The sequence below is a fragment of the Sminthopsis crassicaudata genome, chromosome 5 (assembly GCF_048593235.1).
Source record: "Sminthopsis crassicaudata isolate SCR6 chromosome 5, ASM4859323v1, whole genome shotgun sequence".
In the NCBI taxonomy this organism is placed as follows: Eukaryota; Metazoa; Chordata; class Mammalia; order Dasyuromorphia; family Dasyuridae; genus Sminthopsis; species Sminthopsis crassicaudata.
The window spans coordinates 243,008,538-243,034,345 of record NC_133621.1 but is presented as its reverse complement, the minus strand read 5'-3'; the positions used below and the strand labels follow the sequence as shown (position 1 = coordinate 243,034,345).

The 25,808-nt window shown below is 36.6% G+C and overlaps 1 protein-coding gene across 3 annotated transcripts in view; it reads left to right on the top strand.

The window, feature by feature from the left end:
- SMCO2 (single-pass membrane protein with coiled-coil domains 2) overlaps positions 1-25,808 on the top strand; it is an 89,081-nt gene that overhangs the window by 1,320 nt on the left and 61,953 nt on the right. For 2 of the 3 annotated variants that reach the window (XM_074267638.1, XM_074267637.1), the window contains exon 2: positions 13,867-14,149. The exons of the other annotated variant lie outside the window; for it this stretch is intronic. In XM_074267638.1, coding sequence (XP_074123739.1) covers positions 14,016-14,149 — 134 coding nt within the window. In that variant the 5' untranslated portion in view covers positions 13,867-14,015. The remainder of the gene's footprint in view (positions 1-13,866; positions 14,150-25,808) is intronic. 3 annotated transcript variants of the gene reach the window in all.

The window sequence follows — 25,808 nt, the reverse complement described above, 5'->3', positions numbered from 1 at the left end:
CCACCAAGGTATTTTGCCTTGTGGTGTCTGTCCCCTTTCCTTCCCCCATACCACATGATATCTCTCCTAACTTTACTATGCTTCCTGACCCCACTTCTGGCTCCTTAGCTAGCTAGCTCTTTGGGGTGCTATGTTCCTTTTAGGATTTAGCCTGCCAGAAACTAGGCATTTACCCACTCTTAACACCATGCACCAAGATAAGGGCAAAATGGGTTCATGATCTAGGCATAAAGAATGAGATTATAAATAAATTAGAAGAACATAGGAAAGTTTACCTCTCAGACCTGTGGAGGAGGAAGGAATTTGTGACCAAAAAAGAACTAGAGATTATTATTGATCACAACATAGAAAATTTTGATTATATCAAATTGAAAAACTTTTGTACAAACAAAACTACTGCAGACAAGATTAGAAGGGAAACAATAAACTGGGAAAACATTTTTACAGTAAAAAGTTCTGATAAAGGCCTCATTTCTAAAATATATAATTGACTCTAATTTATAAGAAATCAAGCCATTCTCCAATTGATAAATGGTCAAAGGATATGAACAGACAATTTTCAGATGAAGAAATTGAAACTATTTCTAGCCATATGAAAAGATGCTCCAAGTCATTATTAGAGAAATACAAATTAAGACAACTCTAAAATACCACTGTCAGATTGGCTAGGATGACAGGAAAAGATAATGCTGAATGTTAGAAGGGATGTGGGAAAACAGGGACATTGATACATTATTGGTGGAATTGTGAATACATCCAGCCATTCTGGAGAGCAATTTGGAACTATGCTCAAAAAGTTATCAAACTGTGCATACCCTTTGCAGTGTTACTACTGGGCTTATATCCCAAAGAGATCTTAAAAGAGGGAAAGGAACTCGTATGCAAAAATGTTTATGGCAGTCCTCTTTGTAGTGGCTAGAAACTGGAAATTGAGTGGTTGCCCATCAATTGGAGAATGGCTGAATAAATTGTGGTATATGAATGTTATGGAATTATTGTTCTGTAAGAAATGATCAACAGGATGATTTCAGAAAGATGTGGAGAGACTTACATGAACTGATGCTGCATGAAATGAGTAGGACCAGGAGATCATCATATACTTCAACAACAATACTATATGATGATCAATTCTGATGGACATGCCTCTCTTCAACAATGAGATGAACCAAATCAATTCCATTTGTTCAATAATGAACTGAACCAGCTACACCCAGCGAAAGAATTATGGGAAATGAGTATGAACCACAACATAGCATTTCCAATCCCTCTGTTTTTGTTTGCTTGTTTTGTTTGTTTCCTTCTCAGGTTAATTTTACATTGTTTCAAAGTCTGATTCTTCTTGTGCAGCAAAATAGCTGTATGGATATATATAATATATACATATTTAACATATACTTTAACATATTTAACATGCATTGATCTACCTGCCATCTGGGGGAGAGGGAAGAAGGAGGGGAAAAGTTTTGCAAGGGTCAATGGTGAAAAATTACCCATGCATATATCTTGTAAATAAAAAAGCTAAAAAAAAAAAAAAAAAAGGATTTAGCCTGTCAGCTAAGGGTATGCCCTAACCTTATGGAGTATTTCCTTTCTCCTGGCAAATGGCAAGTTCCACTAAGGAATTTTCTTCCAATTATTAATTTTTAAAACCCTTTTCTATACTCTCCCAATTATTATTTCATATTTACCACTCCTGATGGTAATTGTATCCATTCTATTTTCTATTATATCCCTTCATTTTGTCTGTAACCCATTCCTCTATATTTTTTTGCCAAAGAGAATGGCCAATGTGAATTTTTCATGACTGAACGCCAGCTTTTGATGCCTAACATCACTTGGTGTCTTCTACACCCATATCATTTTGGTCCTCAAAGCACATCACCAAATTTTTTTATTCTTTCAGCCATTATATAAATTATTTTTTTTTGATGTGATCAAGTCATTGCATCTGGTCAATCAAGTCTTCTCAGATTTCTCTAAATCAATTCCTTTCATAATAATATTCCATTATATTCATACATTGCAATTTGTTCATCCATTCTTCAGTTGATGAATACTCATTTTGTTTCTTATTCTTAATTTCAATAAAGTTTGCTAGTATAAACATATTTGTATACATGGGTCCTTTCAAAGCCTCTCTGGAAAAAAAGATCTTTGATTTCAGGTGTGAAAAATTAGGAGACAAAATATAAGCCTGGTAGTGGAATTTCAAAAGTCAAAAAAAGGCATACAGAGGTTAGTAATATTTTGGTTTAGTTCCAAATTGTTTCCAGAATGATTGAACTAATTTAAAATTCTGCCAATAGTATATTGGTATCCTTGTCCTCACAAGTCCTTCCCACTATTATTTCCCCTTTTGGGGGAGGGTCAATTTTTCCAATGTGACAGATGTGAGGCAGAACCTCAAAGGTCTTACCTTGGGGCCACTGCTTTTGGTGAATGTAAATGTTTAATTTGAAGATAAACCTATGATCCAATCAGCATTCAAGCATTTACCATGTTTGAAAATGTCTATTTAAATAACTCCTCTGGAATAATGGCTGCCTGCTACATTGATCAGAATTCTTGAAGTCTTTTATCTTTTCAATGTTGTTTCATTACATAAATTTTTCTTATAGTTCTGCTCACGCTATCCTGCATTAGGTTATATATCAGGTCTTCACATGTTTCTCTGAAAACTTCCCCATTCATCAATTATACTATCAATTACAATTTCACTTAGCATCAGTTCATGTAAGTCTCTCCAGGCCTCTCTGAAATCATCCTGCTGGTTGTTTCTTACAAAATAATATTCCATAGCATTCATATACCATAATTTATTCAGCCATTCTCCAATTGATGGGCATCCATTCAGTTTCCAGTCTCTTGCTACTACAAAAAGGGCTGCCACAAACATTTTTGCACATGTCTGTGGGTCCCTTTCCCTCCTTTAAGATCTCTTTGGGAAATAAGCCCAGTAAAAACATTGCTAGGTCAAAGAGTATGCACAGAAACTGTGGAGGTTAATAGAATCCCAGAAAACTTAAGACATGTTAGACCTCTGGAGAAAACTGAACAAAGATAGAAAGGAATACACCCCCCCTCTCTCTTTTTTTAAATTTAATTTATTTTTTATTATAGTTTTTTATTTACAAGATATATGCATAGGTAATTTTTCAGCATTGGCAATTGCAAAACCTTTTGTTCCAACTTTTCCCTTCCTTCCCCCCACCCTTTTGTCCAGATGGCAGGTTGACAAATACATGTTACATATGTTAAAGTAGAAATTAAATACAATATACGTGTCCAAACAGTTATTTTGTTGTACAAAAATAATTGGACTTTGAAATAGTGTACAATTAGCCTGTGAAGGAAATAAAAAATGTAGGCAAACAAAAATAGAGGGATTGGGAATTTTATGTAGTGGTTCATAGTCATCTCCCAGAGTTCTTTCTCTGGGTATAGCTGTGTAGCTGGTTCTGTTCATTACTGCTCTATTGGAATTTATTTGGTTCATCTCATTGTTGGAGAGGACCACATCTATCAGAATTGATTATCATATAATATTGTTGTTGAGGTATATAATGATCTCTTGGTCCTGCTCATTTCATTCAGCATCAGTTCATGTAAGTCTCTCCAGGCCTTTCTGAAATTATCCTGTTGGTCATTTCTTACAGAACAATAATATTCCATAATATTCATATACCACAATTTATTCAGCCATTCTCCAATTGATGGACATCCACTCAAGTTTCCAGTTTCTGAACACTACAAAGAGGGCTGCCACAAACATTCTTGCACATATAGGTCCCTTTCCCTTCTTTAAGATCTTTTTGGGATATAAGCCCAGTAGTAACACTGCTGGGTCAAAGGATATGAACAGTTTGATAACTTTTTGAGCATAGTTCCAAATTGCTCTCAGAATGTATTCACAATTCCACCAAACATGTATCAGTGTCCCTGTTTTCCCACATCCCCTCCAACATTGTGCATTATCTTTCCCTGTCATTCTAGCCAATCTGACAGGCATATAGTGATATCTCAGAGTTATCTTAATTTGCATTTCTCTGATTAATAATGACTTTCAGCATCTTTTCATATGGTTAGAAATAGTTTCCATTTCTTCATCCAAAAATTGTCTGTTTATATCCTTTGACCATTTATCAGTTGGAGAATGGCTTGATTTCTTATAAATTAGAGTAAATTCTCTATATATTTTGGAAATGAGACCTTTATCAGAACCTTTGACTGTAAAAATGTTTTCTCAGTTTATTGCTTCCTTTCTATCTTAATTTTTCAAATTTTGGATCACTTTTTTTGTTGATTGCTCAGGTTTCTTTTTTTTTTTTGAAATAATTCATATATTTTGATCATTTACATCTTCTGATCATTCCTATATTAGAGAATGGGAGAAAAGATTTTTATAAGTCAAATTTTTTTCTTATTATTTTAATTGCATTGATTTTGTTTGTGCAAAACCTTTTCATTTTTATGTGATAAAAAATTGCCCATTTTATCTTCTGTAACCCTTTTAAAAATTTGTAAAGATAGGTTTCAGCATTCATTTTTGTAAGATTTCAAGTTCCAAAATTTTTTTCCCTCTTCTTCTTACTCCCTCCCACCAAGAGAGCAATCTGATATAGGTTATACATATACAAAGTCATTTTGTGAAAGAAAAATCAGAACAAAAGGGAAAAACCACAAGAAAGAAAAAGTAAACAAAAAATCAAGTGAAAATAGCATGCTTTGATCAGCATTTGATCTCCATAGTTTTCTCTTGATAGCATTTTCCACCACAAGTCTTTTGAAATTGTCTTGGATCAATGTATTACTGAGAAGAGCCAAATCTATCATAGTTAATCATCACATAATCTTGCTGTTACTTTGTACAATATTCTCTTGGATCTGCTTATTTCACTCAGGATCAATTAATGTCTTTCTAGGCTTTTTTGAAATTAGCCTGTTCATTATTTCCTATAGAATAATGTTCCATTACATTTATAACCTATCCAGCCCTTCTCCAATTGATGGGCATTCACTCATTTTGCAATTCCTTGCCACAAACAATTTTACACATGTAAATTCTGTATTCTTTTTGCTGATATCTCTGGGATAGAGATCCAGTAGTGATATTGCTGTGTAGAGAGCCAGAATCTGGAGAAGTATACTTGAAATAAGATGTTAACTCAATGGAATTAATGAGATAATGGTTGTCTAGTATACATATACTTAGTACTTAGCATGGTGATGTTCACACATACTCAGTATTTTGTAATGATGTAATTGTAATAGGGTATTTAAACTGGGGACAAAGTCAGAGTCACAGGGAGACTGGTTGAGACTGTCAGCCTGCTAGAATGCTGGAGGAAACTGGGTCAGACTGAGACTGGGTCTGACTATGACAGAAAACTAGATCAAGCATTACATTTTGGTGCCCAAACGTGGACATAAGGACCTACATTCAACAGTTCGACTGATATGATCCTGAATTCAGTGAAGTTTCTGTGACCCAGAAATAGGGTGAGTATAAAAATAGATGAATAGGGAACTTTGATAAGGGTTAAACTAGTTGGTTTCATTTTTTAGCTGAAATGGGGCAAATACCATGAAAAGAGTCTCCCTCACCCCAAGGGAAATATGCAGCATGCATAGTTGGACAAATAAAAAAAACCAAGGTTTGATGGTAACTTGGAAAGCAGATAACTGAATAAATATATTAGAGTACACATCTTCTTGGATCTCAAAGGAAGAAAAATTAGAGCCAGATATGTGAGAACTAGTGGGAGAGCAACTAAGGGAACATTATGAAGCTATGGGTCCTGATTCAATTCCTGAAAAAACATTCTTTATGTACAATATAATATAGTTGGTTTTAAGGAATCCCACAAGTTTTAAAATAAGGAAAAAGGAGAAAGATCAGGAGAGGGATGGTACTGACAAAACAGCTTAAAAATATGAAGAATTGGACAAGAAAGGAGTTAAGTACAGTGCTGATGAAATTGAGGAATGTGGTGTTTCTCAGTCAGCACCACTCATACAGCAGCTTTGTTCACCTCCTATGACACAATTACAAAAGGCATTAATTAAAGCTAAAAATGAAGGACAAGATGTATCTGATTTAAAAATAAAAGCATATTTTGTGATTGAAGAGTTTGACTCTTCAGATCAAGAAAAAAGAAAATAACACTCTGTTTAATATAGAAAGATCTGAAAAAGGCTTGCACTCTTTATCGGTCTACATCGTCTTATATTAAGATATTATTAGAGAATTTGGCTTTTGAAGTTTTAACTTCTAATGATTGGAAATCTATAACAAAGGCATGTTTAGAACCTGGACAAAACTTATTGTGTCTTTCTGAGTATAATGAACTCTGTAGAATACAAGCTCAATTAAATAGGCAACCTGGAGTTAATATACCAGTCACCTTTGATCAACTAACAGGTTCAATTCTTTATGCAGACACTTTAGCACATATTAATTACCCTATAGCAGCATAGAGGGGAAGCCTTCATGAAAATAGCCCAAGGTCCAAATGAACCCTTTGCTGATTTTATGGGATACTGGTGAAAATATAGCAAGAAAAATTATGATAAGACAACTTGCTAGAGAAAATGTTAATGAGGTTTGTAGGAAAATTATATTAGGACTACACAAGGATGCTCTTTCAGAGGAGATGATAAGACACTGTGCCACAGTGGGCACAAATACTTTTTATACCCAGGCTATGATGCAGACTTCTCAAGATCTGAACATGGGAACACAGGGTCCCTTTTGGCAAGGGACTTCCAGAGATACTCATCAATGCTTTTAATGTGGTAAAGCAGGGCATTTGAAAGCTCAATGTTGGCATAGAAGACAGGGTGGGAGAACAAGATCCAAAACCTTATGTCCAAAATGCAGCAGAAGCTTTCATTGGGCATCAGAATGTAGAATGACTCAGAGAAATGGTAAGTGGGAGCCCAGCTCCAGGTCCCAGGCAAAAACACTTAGGGCATGATGGCAGTCAATGTCACACCCAGAGAGTCTTTAGAAGTTCAATACTCAGACATGATCAATCAGCCAATAAGCAACCTGATGGGAGAAAGGGGTTTCTCATCAGGGATTCTCAAACTACAGCCCATGGGCCAGATGTAGCTCACTGAGGACGTTTATGGATACCACTGAGTTATGGCAAATGGGCTGAGGGGTGGAGACAGAGTGTGAGTTTTTGTTTTTACTATAATCCGGCCCTCCAACAGTCTGGGGGACAGTGAACTGGCCCCCTATTTTAAAAGTTTGAGGACCACTGGATTACATGATCAATCAGCTGAGAAGCAGTCTGATGAGAGAAAGGGATTACAATTGGGGAGAATAGAGTTGTATACAGCTGGGACTACTGAAATGTCCCTTGGAGAGGTGAAATCTGTCCCTTTTTGGCCTATGGATCCTTTGCCTCCAGGCACAGTAGGCTTGACCATTTCACCTCCTGAGAGTGCTTACAAAACTAATGTCCCAGTAGCTAATAACCCAGTCACTAATACAGGTTGCTAATGTGTGACTTATCAACCAGGAGAAGTAGTAGCATCAGGTTTACTGATACATATTCCTAATAGTCAGTTTGGTGATATTTGCCCAGATTTTAAGTCCCAACAACAGAATCCAGGAATATTCTGGATTGCAGCTGTGACAGCTGACCATCCAATGCTCACTATCTGTGTAAATGGCATACCATTGAAAGGATTGGTAGACATAGGTGCATATCATTTATTAGAAATGCCAAATGGCCTAGTCATTGGCCAAAGATTAAGGCAGACACCTATATATCTGGCATAGGAGGATCAATAGCAGCTGGAGTTAGTGCTACCCCTTTGAGGTGGATATTTGAAGGTGAATCAGGAGCTTTTAAAGTTGAAAAAATCCCCATCAATCTATGGGGAAGAGACATCTTACAACAGTTAGGATTACAGTTGCTGCAAGGACAGTGTCCAGTGCAAGCAGCTCCATTATCTTTATATAATCACCAGGTAATATGGAGAGATCCAGAAAGTGGTGAATGGAAGGGACCAGATATGCTAACTGCTTGGGGGAGAGTTTGTTTGTATCTCTACAGATAGAGAAGGAATCAGATGAGTCTATTGCAGGATTTCAAACTTGCAAGAATCATTGGATTCCCTGACACATGAAGTAATGGACAATAGATTGGTTTTGGACTATCTCTAGGACTTAATGTATAATTTCTCATGTTGATTCATGTTGTTTGTTACATCACTATTAGTCTGTATTATATTACTATGTGTTTGTGAAATACCTCCCATGCTGATGGATTTGTGTACACCTGTTTCAAATAAGACCCTCCAGCCCAGAGGAAACCTGCTATGCTAACAATATCTGGTTTGATGTTCTTACCTCCCTGAGAAGTCAGGGAGGGCATGACCATCTGTGTTCTAAAACAAACAAACAAACAAAAAAAGCAGGTGATGTAGAGAGCCAGAACTCTGGAGAAGTATACTTGAAACAAGGTCAGTGGAATTGATGATATAATAGTTCTCTAGTTTACATAGTACTTAATACTTTATACTTTGCATGGTGATGTAATGGTTCTCTAGTTCACACATACTCAGTATACTGTAATGATGTAATTGTAATAGGGTATTTAAACTAGGGACAAAGTCAGACTCACAGGGACACTGGTTGAGACTGTCAGACTGCTGGCTAGCCTGAACTGTTGGATCAAAAGTTTTATAGTTCTTTAGATATAGTTTCAAATTGCTCTTCCAAATGGCTAGATCAGTTCACAACTCCACCTACAATGCATTAGGATCCCAGTTTTCTCACATCTCTCCAATAGTCATCATTGTTTCCTGTCATTTTAGTCAACCTGATAAGTGAGATGTGGTACTCTAGAGTAGTTTTAATTTTCTCAATCCTTTCTATCCTTTGTTTAAACTTTTTTCCTGACCCTAATTGTAAAAGTCATTTTCTTTCTTGTACCTCTAATTTCTTTATGTCTAGACCATGTACCCATTAGAAGTTCATTTATCCCTAATTTCTGCCAAGCTGCTTAGCAATTTCTTAAGTAATTCTTATCAAATTGTGACCCTTTATTTTAGTGATTGTAATCTTCACATTAATCCTACTTTGTCTTAATTTGTTTATATGCTTCTCTATGAAGTATAACTAATCTCTTCTAATAATTGATCTTTTTTAGCTAGTATCAAATAGTTTTGATAACTAGAGCTTTCTTCTCACTTATTTTCATTATTTCCCTTAAGATTTTTGATCTTTCATTTCTCCAGAATGATTGTGTTATTATTTTTCTAGCTCTATGAAGTATTTTTTGTTGTTGATTAGTATGGCATTAAATAAATTAATTTAGGTAGTGTAAGAAACAAAATCTTACTAAGAACTTTTGACTCACTGATGAATTCAGGAAAGATTTTATTTTACATTCTTGCATGAATGAGTGCCTACATTTTTTTGAAATTGCAAGTGTCATATTTTATTTCCATCCTGAAGCAAAAGTCTCTCCCCTGATTTTCCCATTAATTGAATGTTACAGAAGTTTACAGAATGTAACTTACATTCTTATGGGGTAAGATAACCTGAAGAAGCAAAGTCCAGAGGGCTCCTATTCAAATCTAAAACCTTCCCCCCCACCCCATTGCATTCTTTGATGTCCTAGTGGGTTCCAGGCTCCTATTTCTTAGGTTTAAAATTTCTAATTTGTTTCCTTCCTTCAATTTAATTTTCATAACTCTGGAAACTAAATCCCCATTCAATTTTCTAGAGATAATAACTTTAACAATAAGGTTAAAGTATTATTTTTAATATATTGGCATAACTTATTTTCTTTTGGAGGAAGTTTGTGGTTTATTCAATTTCTTTTTCTGAGAATGGGTTGACAGTGTTTCTCCATTTATTTATTTCTATAAATTGTTTTATAGTTATATTCATCTACAAAATTGTAGTAGTTTTTGTGTAGGCCTGAATAGGGGAACTCTAAATTTATACATTCTATAATTAATTTGAATGGAATTTCTCTTTTTGCTTCTTGGCACTCGGTTTTTGCAATAGGCTGTTTTTTTGTGGATTTATTTTTTGCTCTTCTACTTTGCTGAAGTTATTAATAGCTTCAATTAATTTTAAATCTGACTATAAGATTTACTATGTAGAGACAAGAGTGTGATCTACAAAAAGAAATAATTTTATTTCCTCTCTACCTGTGATTATTGTCAATTTTTTATCTGTGAGAAATTAACTGACTGAAGACACTCTCAAGAGAATACAGCCTTAAACTATACTTTAATTGTGACTTGAAACTTTATAATAACAAATATGGCTATCACCAAAAGTTGCAGATGTTGTCCCTTCCTATTTCCCAACACTTCTTTATTAGCATTTAAGTAATTCTTTTAAAGATGATGGCTTTGAATTCTGTATCTGCTAGTATATCAGTTCTCTAGGAAAATTTAAATTAAGAGTTTATTATTAGTGACTTCTATTCTTTTGTTTCTGGGTTAGATTTCCAGTATTAGAATGTAAATCTGGACTCTCCCAAACAATGGGAATAAAGGTCAGCCTGGTAAGGTGGGGACTTCAGGTGCTTCTTTGTTTAGGCTATTTAATTTGGTGATTTACAATTTATTCTTTGCACTCCTTACTGACAAACACTTTAATCAAATAGATGTCTTTTCTCACAATATAATAATAAATATTTTTTGATTTTTGTTACTCTGAGAGTCTCTGATTATTTTTATGGATGATATTGTCCCATGCAGGATATTTCCTGTGTGTGAGGGGTGTGTTTTGAACAGCTGTTCTGGCAGGCAGCTTCCAGAGAATTCTCTCTTGGTCCTTGGACTCAGCTCAGGAACTCCTGCTCCAATCATTGTAAACCCCAGAAGACACAGAGAAACTAAAAACTAAAGTGGGCTAGCAAAGGTAGAGATTAATTTGATCCATGAGATAAACCAGCTGAGAAAAGTTTGAAATCAGTCGTGTAACCCAGGTAGAGCCAAAAACTATTCAGGTATCTGAGTGACTGGGATTGAGATTGGGAGAATTTAGGTAGTTAAGGTTCCCATTTTTCTCTGATTTTGGAGAAAATCCTAGGTTGTTGAGTTCAAAAGGATTTTCCTATTTTCTTTTGGTAAGATCAGGTGAGTCCTCCATTAGAGAAGATAAGATGCTATGAATCATGGAAAAGGAACAATCTAAAGTAGCTAGCTCTAAGAACCTGTATGGTATACTGGAAGATAGCCATAAGGATAATATGCTTAAGAACTGGGAGAAAATATCAACATGTACAGGGAAGGACAAAAAGAAAATGAATACTGTTGTTTTATTTGGGCAAACGCCCCACTTGGAGGAAATGTCTTCTGGCCAAGGAGGGGATCTTTTGAGATTTGGGTGGGCCAAAAATTGAATCAGTTTGTAAATTCAAAGGTGCCTATTAATTCCGGGGAGAGTCAATATTCAGGTTGGTGATTGCTGACTGTGGGACAATCTGTTCTGAAGCAGGAAAGAAAAGAGCCAGAGAAATTTTATTCTTGGGACTTCCTCTTGACACTGCCTCTTCCCTATGCCCCCCAGCTAGCCATCACTCCTAAAGCTTCTGCTCCAGAACTTCCCTCTTTGATACCATCCCAGGGAGGATCTAAAGAAGAGAGCTCAATTGAATCCTCTCCTTCTGGCTCTCTCCAGAGAAAGCTTAAGCAAATATTAAAAGATCAAGAAAACTATCCACTCCCTACAAAGACTAACTTACTAAGTTGTTTAAGTTGTTGACTAGAGTGATGAGGTTTGGCTCCCCTCAATTCCAGGTTAGGTAGCCAAAAATTATGAGGTTCGGCATAGGGCAGAGAGTTTTGGGAATCCCTTCTGATTGGCACAGGTCTTTTGTACAATTAACCTGTGAAGGAAATAAAAAATGCAGGGGGACAAAAATAGAGGGATTGGGAATTCTATATAGTGGTTCTTACCCATTTCCCAGAGTTCTTTCACTGGGTGTACCTGGTTCAATTCATTACTGCTCTATTGAAGCTGATTTGGTTCATCTCATTATTGAAGAAGGCCACGTCCATCAGAATTGATCATCCTATCGTAATGTTGTTGAAGTATATAATGATCTCCCTGCTCATTTCACTCAGCATCAATTCATGTAAGTCTCTCCAGGCCTTTCTGAAATCATCCTGCTTGACCTATCTATTCTTTAGGATTAAATTATTTAGTCTTCACTTAAGTTTTAAGCCTTTCTTTAATGATTCTTTATTAGATAAGAATTTTATTGCTTTATGCTTGGTAAAGGATGTATTTGATATTTTTGTTCTTCTGTATTTTCTTATGAGATTTTTATGCTCTCTTCCCCAGTTAAGAAGAAGCCCACCAGCTATTATCAGATATAATCAAATTCCCAGACTATCCTTTGTATACAGTAATTGTGAGGATGGTACTCTTTTGCTTATCCCTAAAACTTCTGAGCATCTTAAACAACCTTTTGAGATATTGATTAGCATATTTTTAAACAGATCTGGTATCTGGTCTGCCAGGTACATTCCATCTAGCTCTTTGATCCTCTCTCTGGGTTCATAGTTTTACTTCCCTGATAAACCCCAAGGCTATATTTCCCCTATGAAAAGATCTACTCATGAAAATGATCTTTGCTAAATTCTTTTAAGGTTATTCTCTTCCTCCCATTTCATAATGCCTTCTCTCTAATGGAATCTTTTTCTTTATTCTATTTAATACTGATTAGTCTGATAAACTCCATTATGGATCTTCAGTCAATAGCTTATTCTCACCTCATGGAGTATTTCCTTTCTCCTGGTTAATTCTGAGTTCTCCTGGGGAACTTGTCTTTCATATGTTCTCCCCATTTTATTTCATATTTTTATTTCATTTATTTTATTCCTGGTGTCTTTTGTATCCCTTCATTTTGTCTGTAATCTATTCCCCTAAATCTACCTTTTGTCAAAGAGAATGGCCATTGTGAATTTGTCAAATGTTTATTTCAAACTAGGAATTGTTACTCTGACTTCATAATTAGTACATGCTCAATTTTTGTACTATGTGCAACTGATAGATAAAGTTAATATCTGCTGCTGGAACTCTGTCTTCTCAGAAATCAGCCGGAGTCAGGATCACTAAACGTCTTTATTCTTGATCTTTTACTGTCAAGGTCAGGGGATTAAATCTAGCAATCTCCACACACCTTCCTCCCTACAACACCATGAGAGAGACAGAGAGAGAGAGAGAGCTCCCATCTCAATTTCCTCTTCCTCCTCCTCTTCCTCCCACACACGTCACTTCCCTCTCTTTGCTCCTCCAATCAAATCAGCACAGAATATCTGGGGAGGGTCAAACTTCAAACAAGTGCTAAGCACTTGCAAATATAAATAGCAAAACAAAAAATTCTCAAGGAGATAACATTCAAATGGGAGAAGACAATACAGCAAAATAACTGTTTGGACATGTATACATATATTGTGTTTAATTTATACTTAAACATATTTAACATGTATTGGTCACCTGCCAACTGGGGGAAGAAGGGATGGGGGGGAGGGGAGGAGGTGAAAAGTTGGAACAAAAGGTTTTGCAATTGTCAATGCTGAAAAATTACCCATTCATATATCTTGTAAATAAAAAGCTATAGGAAAAAAAGTAGAAGACAATACATTAAAGGTAGCTGAAAAGAGGAGGGAAAAAAAGGTAGGATGTGTTGGTTCAAGAAAGCCAATTTGTAATTTTCAGTTGAAATAATTTTTTATAACTCAGACATTGGCAAACATTACTTCTCAGGGGTTTGATTTATTGTTTTGTTGGTTTGCCTAGACTTAAGAAAATTATGGGAAATGTTAATAATACAGAGGATATTTAAAATTATATCATGTGCACATTTTTTTCCCCAGACAGTTGATACATATTTATTAGCCCATCACTGGAACAGGACCAACAGTGGAGAAGTATCTCCAAATTAAGAAAGAAACAGAAGAGGTGGAAAAGTGAGGAGAATCAAGCACAAAATTTAGAGCTGTGGCTAGTCTAAGCATTTCCTCAAATGGAGATTTTTAGCCAGAACTCAGCAATTGGAGAAAGAGTCCAGCTGAAGGAGTGGAGGTATCTCCTGGGTGAGAAGGAAGCCCCAAAAGAGGTGGAAAAGTCCAGAGAATCAATAGCAGAATCAGGAGAAAAGTGAGTATGTTCCTTTCCATTCCCTTTTAGTAATCACCAGAAATCTGGCTTATCTAACTCTTGAGGTTGGGAAGGGATACCAAAAGATTGGGGTCACAGACCAGTATTACAAGGTATTGATGAGGTTAATGGCAGTGCAGAGAATTGTTAAAATCCCCTTTTGGTCAGCACAGAGGTTCAATGTGAAAAAATTCACGAACCTGAAGAATTTTAGGTGGCAAAAATGGAAGTTTATTGTTGTATAGGAAGCCAGTTTTGCCAAGAGACTGACTTCTTTTTTTTTTTTTTTTTTTTTTTTAATTATAGCTTTTTATTTACAAGATATATGCATGGGTAATTTTTCAGCATTTACAATTGCATAACCTTTTGTTGCAACTTTTCCCCTCCTTCCTCCCACCCCTTCCCCCAGATAGCAGGTTGACCAATACAGTTAAATATGTTAAAGTTAAATACAATATATGTATACATGTCCAAACAGTTATTTTGCTGTACAAAAAGAATTAGTCTTCGAAATAGTGTACAATTAGCCTGTGAAAGAAGTCAAAAATGAAGCTGGACAAAATTAGAGGGACTAAGAATTCTATGTAGTAATTCATGAGACTGACTTCTTTAGTAGCAAAGTCCTGTTAGGGAAATGGAGGCCATCACTGAGAAGAGAATACCTTCTTAGTGGGCAGGGTCCTGCTTTGGACCTTCTGCAAAGAATAAGTTCAGACACTGCCCTTTAAAAAGGAATCTTAAGGCTCAGATTTCAGGTTGAAAAGAAAGCCAAAGTCCCCAGGCCTTGATGTTTATCAGTATCTGGCCCAGATCTCCAATTGGAATTTAAAAGGGTCTGGCATCCCCCAAAGATCAAAGGGGTGCTTTTTGACCAAGATTTCTAATTGAATGATGACACTTAACTTATCTGGAGAGATATGCTTTTCCAGGAGAGCCTGAGATACAGTTTCAGAGTGATAATTTTAAAGGGAACACTGTTTCACTCCCCCTTCAGTATTTGCAGACTTGAACCCATTTCCAAGTCAAAGGGCAAAGTTTATTGTAATTGACTCAGTCTAAATTCCAAGAGAATTTAGCTAAGAAACAGAAGCAAGGAGACACATTTATCTAGTTCTCCATGTTATTGATATGCTAATTTTATGGTCTAGGGGTAGAACCACGGAGTGGTCTCAAGAATTTGGTTATCATTGACCAACAGACAGTAATGTTTGTAGGACTATTCTGAGGCCAGAAGACTTGAAATCATTGACAGACAGATTGTTAGAACAATAGTCTCAGAATATCACTAATATATCCTCTCTAAAGTTTAAGGGAAGAAATATTACTTCTTAGGCCAGAAGACTTTTACAATTGTTGACAGAACACTAGCATTCTTAGATCAGAGGACCTCAGGATCAGATTTCTTTTTTTTTTTTTTTTTTAATTTTATTTTTAAAATTAATTTTATAATTATATATTTTTGACAGTACATATGCATGGGTAATTTTTTACAACATTGTCCCTTGTACTCACTTCTGTTCCAAATTTTCCCGTCCTTCCCTCCACCCCCTCCCCTAGATGGCAGGCAGTCCCATACATGTTAAATGTGTTATAGTATATCCTAGATACAATATATGTATGCAGAACCGAATTTCTTGTTGCACAGGAAGAATTGGATTCAGAAGGTAAAAATAACCTGGGAAGAAAGACAAAAATGCAAACAGTTTACACTCATTTCCCAGTGTTCCTTCTCTGGGTGTAGCTGATTCTGTCCATCATTGATCAATTGGAACTGAATTAGATCTTCTTTTTGTTGAAGATATCAGTATCAGATTTCAAACCCAGAAGATTTAGAATCACTGATTGATTGTTAGAACAGAAGTCCTCTAAAGTCAAGGGACCTTAAAATCATTGCTGTCTCCCCTAGAAGATATATCCTATCATTTTTCCTCTTTCAAGCAGTTTAACTCCAAAATTCATCTGGTCCAAAGGGATAAAGATCTCATTTTATGGAGCTGTTTCATGCTGATAAAGGGTGTAGAGCTGTCCCTGCCTAGTGGGTCCGAACTGAGGAGGAGAAACATATGACTTGAAGATGGCGGTAGCAGAATTCAAAGGGGTGCTGGGTGTCAGGATCAGTTAGCTGATGGTATTCAGGGTAAATAAATAGTTGGAAGTTTGTAGCTTGGAGTCTTGAGGAAACAAATCAGAAGGTTATGAAGAAGCTTCAAGGAATGTGGTTTGGAAGCATTATGAGTGAATTTGCCAGAATAATTTTGGAATGGATATCCTAAAATTATTTCTAGGGATGGCATACAATCATAGGTACAGTGAGCTCTTGATTCACTTGCACAGCTAGTACAGGTTGCTGAGGTAAGGCCATTATGGGTCACAGTGACAGTTAATGTATCTGTGATAGAAATGTTGATATGTAGGTAAGAGATCCTTTTTGGCAAGAAAACAGGGGGATAAAGTTAAAATATTAAGAGCAAAGCTCTCATTCTTAGAGTGTTATTAAAGGTACACTAGGAAAAAGTAGAAAATAACAAGAAAGCAAGCTGGAATGAAGGAGAGGAGGTTTCACCCTTCTCTATCCAGTATGTTTCAAGTGTTTCCAGGAATCCTGCAGAAAAGTAGTTTCAGGTCTTTTATTGGGTTCACAGGAATATCAGGAATGTAATATTCAGGAATGTCTGAAGGAGAAGTAGTAACAGGAGTACCACTTTTACTTCTAGAAACATATGAGTCCATCTGGGGGGAATCTTTGAGTTTGACTGAATGTGCCGTAGTCAGAATGACCTTATATGATTTTTTGTAATGGGAGATTCTTCAGCCAATTCTCTGAAGTCTCCAGGTATAGTTTAGTAAGGACTCACTTGAGGATGTGATTCATATTCTCTACCTTCCCAGAAGACTGAAGCCGCCAGGCAGGATAAGTAATCTTTTGAGTTATTTGAGAAATAAAAACTGGGCCATTATGGGGGGGGGGGAGCAAAGTGAGGTATGATTTCTTTTAGCAAACACTTTGATACCTCCTAAACCTTCTCAGTCTTGCAAGGGAAGGATTTTACGCAATTAGTAAAGATGTCAACAACAAAAAACAAAAACAGTTTGAAGCCCCCTGAGAGGATGGGAGGTGGTATATTTGTAAAATCTATCAGCCAGTCTTCCCCAAATATGTACCCTTTCTCCAGATAGGCTTCAGGAGAGCAGGTGTTTAACAACCCTTTCAGAATTTACTTGGGCACAAACTGGGCAGACCTGACAGATCTTTTTGTTTCTCTCAGCTTGTGAACAGTGTTTCACAAGGGATTAGAAAACATTTTTTCCCAAGTGGATAACTTGGTGTAGGCCAAAAAGAAGTTTCCATTGACTAGCTTCTATGATTAGAAGCTGGCTTAAAGGTATTTGAAATCATCCAGAAGGGAAAAGAGTGGTACTCTTTCTTCCATATAGCCCCATGAGTGTGCAAAATATGAAAAGCATATTGAAGTCTGTATAGATGTTCACTCTCATTCCTTTCCCCAGTTCTAAAGTCCTAGTAAAGGCAATGAATTCAACTTTCTGGGCAGAAGTCCGGGGTGGAGGCTGGCTTAGCCTCCTCCAGGAGGCTTTGAGAGTCACCATAGAATAACCTGCCTTCCTTTCCCCATTTTCAAGAAAATTAGACCCATCTGTAAGCCATTTACCATCTAAGTTGTCAAGAGGAATGTTCCTCAAGTCAGGTAGACTGGAGGAGACAGAATCTAAAGCTTCCTCACAATTAGGAATAATGTTGCCTGACTGAATGCTGTCAGGGAGTAGAGTGGCAGGGTTAAGAGTGTGGCACACCCGGAGACTCAAATTGGGGTATCTAACAGGAGAACCTGGTAAGCCTCCCACTAGCAAGTCACCAATAACCTTTGGCTTCCAAAATGCTCTGAACCCCATGGAAAGTCAGGACCTCCAGTGGTTAGCCTAGGGTAAGCTTGGAGGCTTCCTCGATTAGAAGGGTTGTGGCAGCTAACTCTTAAGGCAGGAGGGTCACCCCAAAGACATGCAGTTTCTTTGAGAAGTAAACAAGGGGTCTGGAAAAGGATTCCAGAGACCCTAGTTGTGTTGAGGTCCATAGGACTTGGGTCCCGCTTTCCATTAATGTAGTGTAAAAGGCTTTAGGCAGGGCTAAGGCCAGGGCAAGAGATTAGTTTAACTTTCAGAATCTTAAAAACCTTGGCCTGATCAGGGCCCCCATTCGAGGGGAATTATATAGAGCCTTAAATAGAATTATAGAGGGCCTTGGCATAACTAAAATTAGGTATAAAATCCAGCCATGCCCAGGAAAGTACACAATGATTCAGGGAGTAATTAATCAAACCAATAGATAATGCCTTTAGACAAAGAAACCTGAGCTACCTCCATGTTATAGACATGAGTGCCCATATTAATTGGTGGGGATTGTGTTTCCCTGGATTTGCCCCTTCAGTGGCAAAAAGAAATTATGGATCTTTATTGCAAGGGTATGCAAAGGAAAGCATCTTTAAGATCTAAGGTAGAAACCATTGTATCCCCTGGGATACTTGTATTGAGCTAATGGCTGCTATTGATCATTCACTCTGCTATAAATTTGCTATAAAGAAGGAACATAATTAATTTTTTTATTTTTATTTTTTATTATATCTTTTTATTTACAAGATATATGCATGGGTAATTTTACAGCATTGATAATTGCCAAGCCTTTTGTTCCCATTTTTCCCCTCCTTCCCCCCACCCCCTCCCCTAGATGGCAGGTTGACTAATACATGTTACATATGTTAAAGTATAAATTAAATTTTATATATATATATATATATATATATATATATATATATATATATATATATATATATACACACACACACACACACACACACACATGTCCAAACAGTTATTTTGCTGTACAAAAAAAATTGGACTTTGAAATAGTGTACAATTAGCCTGGAACATAATTATAATAGCATCAAAACAGGTCCTTCAAACCTTATCTTGAGAGCACATACATAGCAAGATAAAGCAATCTTAAATCTGTCTAACAGCCTCTCATGCAGTAATAATTCCACTTCATAGCCAGAAATAAAAAAATGGAACTGGGAAACTGAGTCAGAAAGATCCCACTTAAGATCCCTGCTTAAGAGCAGAGGCCAAGGTTGTTTTCTCTACCCTTGCTCAAATAAGATGTCTGGGAAGGCATTTCTCTGAATAACTTTTAGTATTTCTCTGGAATGGCAGGTTACTGATCAGGCAAATTCAAAACTCAGAAGATTATCAAATATAGTCCTAAGAGATCTTATCTCTAATAGTAAATTCTACCAATAGCAGCTTAAAACTAGATATATTATTTTAAGTTTACTAGGACTTGAACATTTTTTAAAATAAGTTTTATATATTTAAAATTATCCTGGTGCAAAGGATCAATCATTATACAGGCTTATAAATTCTTAGTAAACTATAAATTCTAAACAGGCTCATTTCTCAGAGCTGATGAGCTTGCTTACCCTGATGGTTTAAAGAAAACTGGCAAATTTCAAGGGAGTGTTGACAGAGACCGCAGAGAATGGGCTGACCTTGCTATTGCCCACATGTAATATTCTTAGTGTTTTCTTGGGCTGTGTTGTTTGATACTTCTCCCACTCTGTGGAGGGAGAAAAAAAAGTGTTGCACACCTCACTAATAAGGCTTTCACCTCATCCTTCTTGTTCTACACACAGTAATTATCAATTTTTAGGTTTAACATGATGACAATAACTCCAAATAACTTAGTTAACAATTTTAGAATTTTCCTAAGTAATAGCCAAAAAGTCTTAACTGTAATTTATATTTCTTTAAATAAGTTTTCCTTTTGTTTCAGGGAGAAAACAAGACAATTCTTAAAATTGAAATAAAACAGATTTTTAAATTGCCTTAAGTTTAGTTAACGAGATTCCCTAGATTCTGATTAAATATTCTAGACAAATTAAATTGCTATTTTGTGTAATGTTCTTGTGCCAAAATGTAGTATTCTCATTTAGTTTTCTGGAGGTCTTTGGGGCAGCCTTCATTTCAGTAGCGTAATCACCATGAGAATATCCAGGTGTTAAAGTCCAAATCCTTTATTGTCTCCTTTGCCTGGTGCTCAGCTAGCTTTCTTGTGGCCTTCAGAGGGAACTTGGTTTCAGTGGAGAAAATGGAAGAGGCCAGGCTAGCCACCATGAAGCTGATGAAGATAGAAATGAATCTCTCTTTCCTTGGCTCCGAGAGCTTGAGCTCCCACCTCCAGTGTGCTTGTCTTTTCTGGCTCCATCTTCACAACAACAACTATTAATTCTCTTTACAAATCAGAAAACTGGGCAGAGAGAAAATAATTTGCCATATTATTTGTATAAATAATACATATCCACAACTGAAACAGAGAATGGTGGTCTTATTAAATGCAGACATTGACTGGCTTTCTCACCTCACATTGTCACACTGGATGGTGCCAGGGGTATCTGAATTCTTCTCAGGCAGTTCCTGGACAGCTGAAAGCTGGGGTGACTGGTGCCAGGATCTCCCTTTGATGGTAAGTTTCAGGTGCCAGGGCTCAGGGAATGCTGACCATTGGGCCTTATCTCCACCCCATCCCCAAAATTGGGTTGAGAAGGTATTTGAGCAAGATTGTGTGGGATCCCCATGGTTTTTCTGCTTCCCCTATTTATACAGGTAAGGCAGAATTCAAATTTCCCTACAGTTCTGAGATAAGAAAAGTTAGCAAACAGAAGGACTTGGACTATATTGATCTTATTAGCATTCCTCACAAATGAGATATACTCAGGACCACTCTGGGGAATGGAGTGGAGAGAAAGGTCCCTTAATACCTTCTGGGGTGCTTTTCCAAAAAAGTAGAAGGGAACTCTGGATAGATAAGAGTCAAGGAAGGGTTAGCAAAAATTTGCTATTTATCTCGTTTGTTGTTTCTTTTTCTTTTCTTTCAGAATCAGATAAATCCCTGGAATTATCCCCAATGTTTCAGGAATTTTTCTTGCAATCTTAAAATGACTAATTGCTAAACTTGTTAATCATTGCTCTCAAAACTTTGAGAATCTGCTAAGATGAAATTTTAATTTTAATTAGCTAACTTTTTTGTGTAGCCCTCAGCTTGGCCAGAGCTGAAGTCCACAGAAAAAAAAAAAAAAAGTTAAGCTTTTTAAGAAATCTTCCCAGCATTCTAACTATAGCATGGAAGTTTTTTCTTGCTGGTAGCATTTTAAATCTTTCCAGGTAACAAAATCTAGATCACAGAACAAACATGACACAAACATTCTGAGCAAAGAATTCTGAGCAAAGACAAAAATGACATGAAAGAAGATTATTTCATCTTTGCCAAAAGCCATAAAATTTTGCCAAAAGCCATAGTATAGCACTTTGTCTCCTCTGGCATCCCAGAGGAAGTGAAAAGGTGCCAAAGGTTTCTTAGAAACTTTGCTGAAAATTATAAGAATTTCCAAGTCTGGGTGTCCCCAATCAAGAAAAACTTGCTAATTGTGAAGGTCACGATGACCCAGACAAGCCTTCTCCCAGTGGCTTGGAGTGTTCTAGCTATAGGATTGAGGGAGTGAAAAAAAGGGGGGGGGCTTATCTTAACAAGAAGGGAATTAAGCCAGTGGAGGCCAGACTCTCCACAGCACTGGCCATTAAATGTTGGGAAGAGACCCCAAAAGGTTGGGATCACAGAATGGTGTCAGGAGGTATCTCAAAAGAATTTGCAGGCTTAAACCCATTTCCAAGTCTGGGACAAAATTTTATTGTAATTGTAATGCCAATTGAAGCAGTCTAAATTCCAAGATAATTTGGCAAAGAAACAAAAGCAAGGAGACATATTTAGTTCTCCATGTTATTGATATGCTAATTTTATGGCCTAGGGAGTAGTCAAGGAGTAGTCTCAAGAACATTGTTATCATTGACCAATAGACTTTGTCTGTTTGTAGGATTATTTTGACTGACAAGATTATTAGAGTAATAGTCTCTGATGAGGTATAGATTTGGGGTGCCCAAATGAAATTAGGGTTTAATTGATGTCTAGTGGAAGGTTTGGGATACAGGGAATAAAACAGAGCTCCTCTGCAATCCCTTTGGATTCAGCACAAGGAAAAGGAGTTTAATGAGGTCTAGTAGTGGCGCAAGAGTCCCCTATAAAGGAATTTCCAGGCCCCAAAACCTAGATTGATAAAAGAGGTTTATTTTGGGGTTTGGAAGTAAGGTTAAAGTCTAGTTAGTAAAAGGTGAAGGTAGAGATAAGAGGGCACTGGAAACAGTGTAAGGTGGCATGTTTGGAATCTCTGCAAAGAGAAGACTCCAGCTTGGCTCTTTTTTAAATAAGAGATTTAGTTAAAGGGGCCCATGGGTGGAGTCCCAAATTGGCTCAGATATGATGGGGGCTGGGAGAGTCTGGATCTCCTATTGGAATTCAAAGGAGTGCTTTTGACCAGGATTTGTGAATCAAAGGTCCTAGTTTCCTGAATTGATAATGCATCAGCTAGGAGGGGTTGGGAATCTGAAAGGAATCAATCAATCTGAAAGGACTAGTTTCTTAAAGGAACCACAACCTGCATTAGTGTCTCAGAATCACTAATATATTTTCCCAAAGTCTAAGGAAAGAAATATATTCTGAGGCCAGGAGAATTTTACAATCATTGACAGAACAATAATATTCTTAGATCAGAGGGCCTCTGGATCAGATTCCAAAGCCAGAAGATTTAGAATCACTGACAGATTATTAGCACTGAAACCCCACTGAAACCTTAAAATTATTGTTGTCTCCCCTAGAAGCTATCATAACTTTTCTAAAATTCTTGCTATCTTTCTTCCTATGCATTCTTTCTTTCTATACATTCTATTCTTTCCTTTATGCATTTAGATGCTATTTATTTGGTGCATTAAGTATTGATATTGGTTCATTATCTATGGTGTCTTCAATCATAATATAATTTCCTTGTTTATTTCTTATCACGTTTATGTTTATAATTGCATTATCTTAAGATCTTGATTGTTACCTTTGCTTTTTTGAGTTCATCTAAATCAGTTCTATTTTACTTAGTCCTTTATGATGAAGACCTGAGTAACTAGGTAGGGTTGGCAGAGAAAGACTGAAGTATGATAAAATTACTCCCTGAGACAATGAGTTTCTTTCTGTTTTATTATTCTCTTCCATCTACAAAAATGTCTATCTTCCTAATCCTCAAAAAACACTCATTTGATCATTCTATCTATTTCTTCAGCCCTTTGTAGCTAAAGTCCTTGAAAAAGCCATCTATAATAAGTGCTTCCACTATTTCTTCTTTTTTCTTAATCCCATTACAATCTAGTTTCCAACTTTGTCATTCCACCAAAATTACTTTCCAAAGCTATCAGTGAGACTGATAAGAGATAGGAAAGGGGGAACCCCATTGGTCGGTGCAAAGATAGTAAGATTTCAGTGAGACTGATAAGAGATAGGAAAGGGGGAACCCCATTGGTCGGTGCAAAGATAGTAAGATTTCAGTGAGACTGATAAGAGATAGGAAAGGGGGAACCCCATTGGTCAGTGCAAAGATAGTAAGATAGTCTCATGAGGCTATTACAGTGTCCCCTGTAAATGAATTTACAGGCCCGAAAACCTAGACTGATAAAAAGGTTTATTGTAGGGAATTCTGGAGTAAAGTTTAGTTAGTAAAGTTGAGGATAGAGATAGAAGAGCATCAGATTAGGTCCGGTGGGCAGAAACCCTTGGCATAAGGATGCCATACTTAAGACTTTTGAAGCATGGCATCTAGTATTTTATAATAGGGGGCTCTTGGTGATGTTGAAGGTGGGTGGAGTCCCAGGCTCCTGGTGGGCTTTCAGTTTACTCAGATCTGGTGGGGGCTGGGAAAACCCAAGCCAGCTCAGATCTGGTGGGGGCTGGGCCCGGATATTCAAAAGGGTGCTTTTTGACCAGGATTTGTGAATCAAAGGTCAGCCATGGGGATTAGGAAATCAAAAAGGAAATCTTAAAGGGACCTCAACCCCCATCAAGACCAACAAAAATGTTTGTGGATACCCATTGTTAGGGAATGGCTGAATAAGCTATGGTATATAATATAATGTAATAATATTGTTCCATAAGAAATGATGAGCAGGCTGGAAAACTTGCATGAACTGATCTAAATTAAATGAACAGAATCAGGAGAACACTGTACACAGTAACAGCAAGATTATGTGATGATCAATATGATGAACCTGGCTCTTTAGAGAAATGCAATGATTCAAGACAATTCCAATAGACTTGGGTAGGAAAATGTCATCTTTCTAGAGGTAGAAATATGGAAACTGAATATGGATTGAAGCATAATATTTTAATCTTTTTTTGTTTGCTTGCTTTTTCTTATATTTTTTTGGGGAGGGCTGATTTTTTTTCACAACATCACAAATATGGAAATATGTTTAAACATGTTTCATCTCTATAAGATCACATACTGTCTTGGGAAGAGGGGAGGTGAGAAAGGGAAGGAAAAAAATTTGGAATATAAAATCTTACAAAAATGAATGTTGGAATATATATATATTTGTGTATATATATATACATATACATATATATACATATATATATATGCATATATATATATATATATATATATATATATATATACACAAAATATGTATATTTTGAGAAAAAGTATCAAGGAAAAAAAGAATTGAAGATACAAAGAAAGACCTAAGTAAACAAAACACACAAAACAAAAAACAAAAAAAGTAACCAGTGATCTCTTAGCTACCTAATCCAGTGGATTTTTCCCCATTCTAATTCTTCTCAGTATCTATGTAGTCTTTGATAGTGTTGATCACTTTTCTTCTTCCTATCTTTAAGTGTCCCAGACACCATTCTCCTGATTCTCCTCTGATCTATCTGGCCACTGCTCAGTCTCCTTTACTATATCCCATCCAGATCATTCCATCTATCCTTTGGCGTACCAGAGTTCTTTCATGATTCCTCTTTTTTTCTCCCTTTATAGTACTTGACTTGATGATCACATCAATTCCCTTGGATTTAATTTTCATCTCTATGCTGACAAATCTACCTGTCTTGCCAAAGCTTTTCTGCTTAACTCTAGTTTCACATCTTCAACTGCCTTTCAGAAATCTTAAAGTGGATGTCCAAAAAACAGCTTAAAGTCAACAGATCCGAAATTAAACTATCTTCCCTTCAGATCCTAACTTCTAAACTCCCACCCCAATTTCCCTATTTTATCAGGCAACACAACCCTTTCAGTCTTTCAAGCTTCCAACCCAGGAGTCAGCCTGAATTCCTCACACTCTTTCACCCTATATCCAAGCTTTTCACCTTTTTTTTTTTTTTTAACAATTTCACCTTTACAACATCTCTCAAATATATCTCTTTGTCTTTTATGACTCTCTCACTGCTCTGGTGCAGGCACTCATCACCTCATACCTGAACTGTTGTATGGCCTTCTTATTGCTCCCAGTTGGAGCTAATGAGCTGCTTCAGTTATTCTTTCTCCTGCTCCTGGCTTCTGTAGAGTAGAAGAATGCCACATTGTCTACTGACTTCCTTTTCTCCACTTTTCTCCCTCAACTTCAACTTTTATTGGCTAGTCTCAAAATTTGCACACATCCTTTGAAGCCTGATGATCATTTCATGACTTGGTAGATCAATAAAAGCAATAAAAGCATC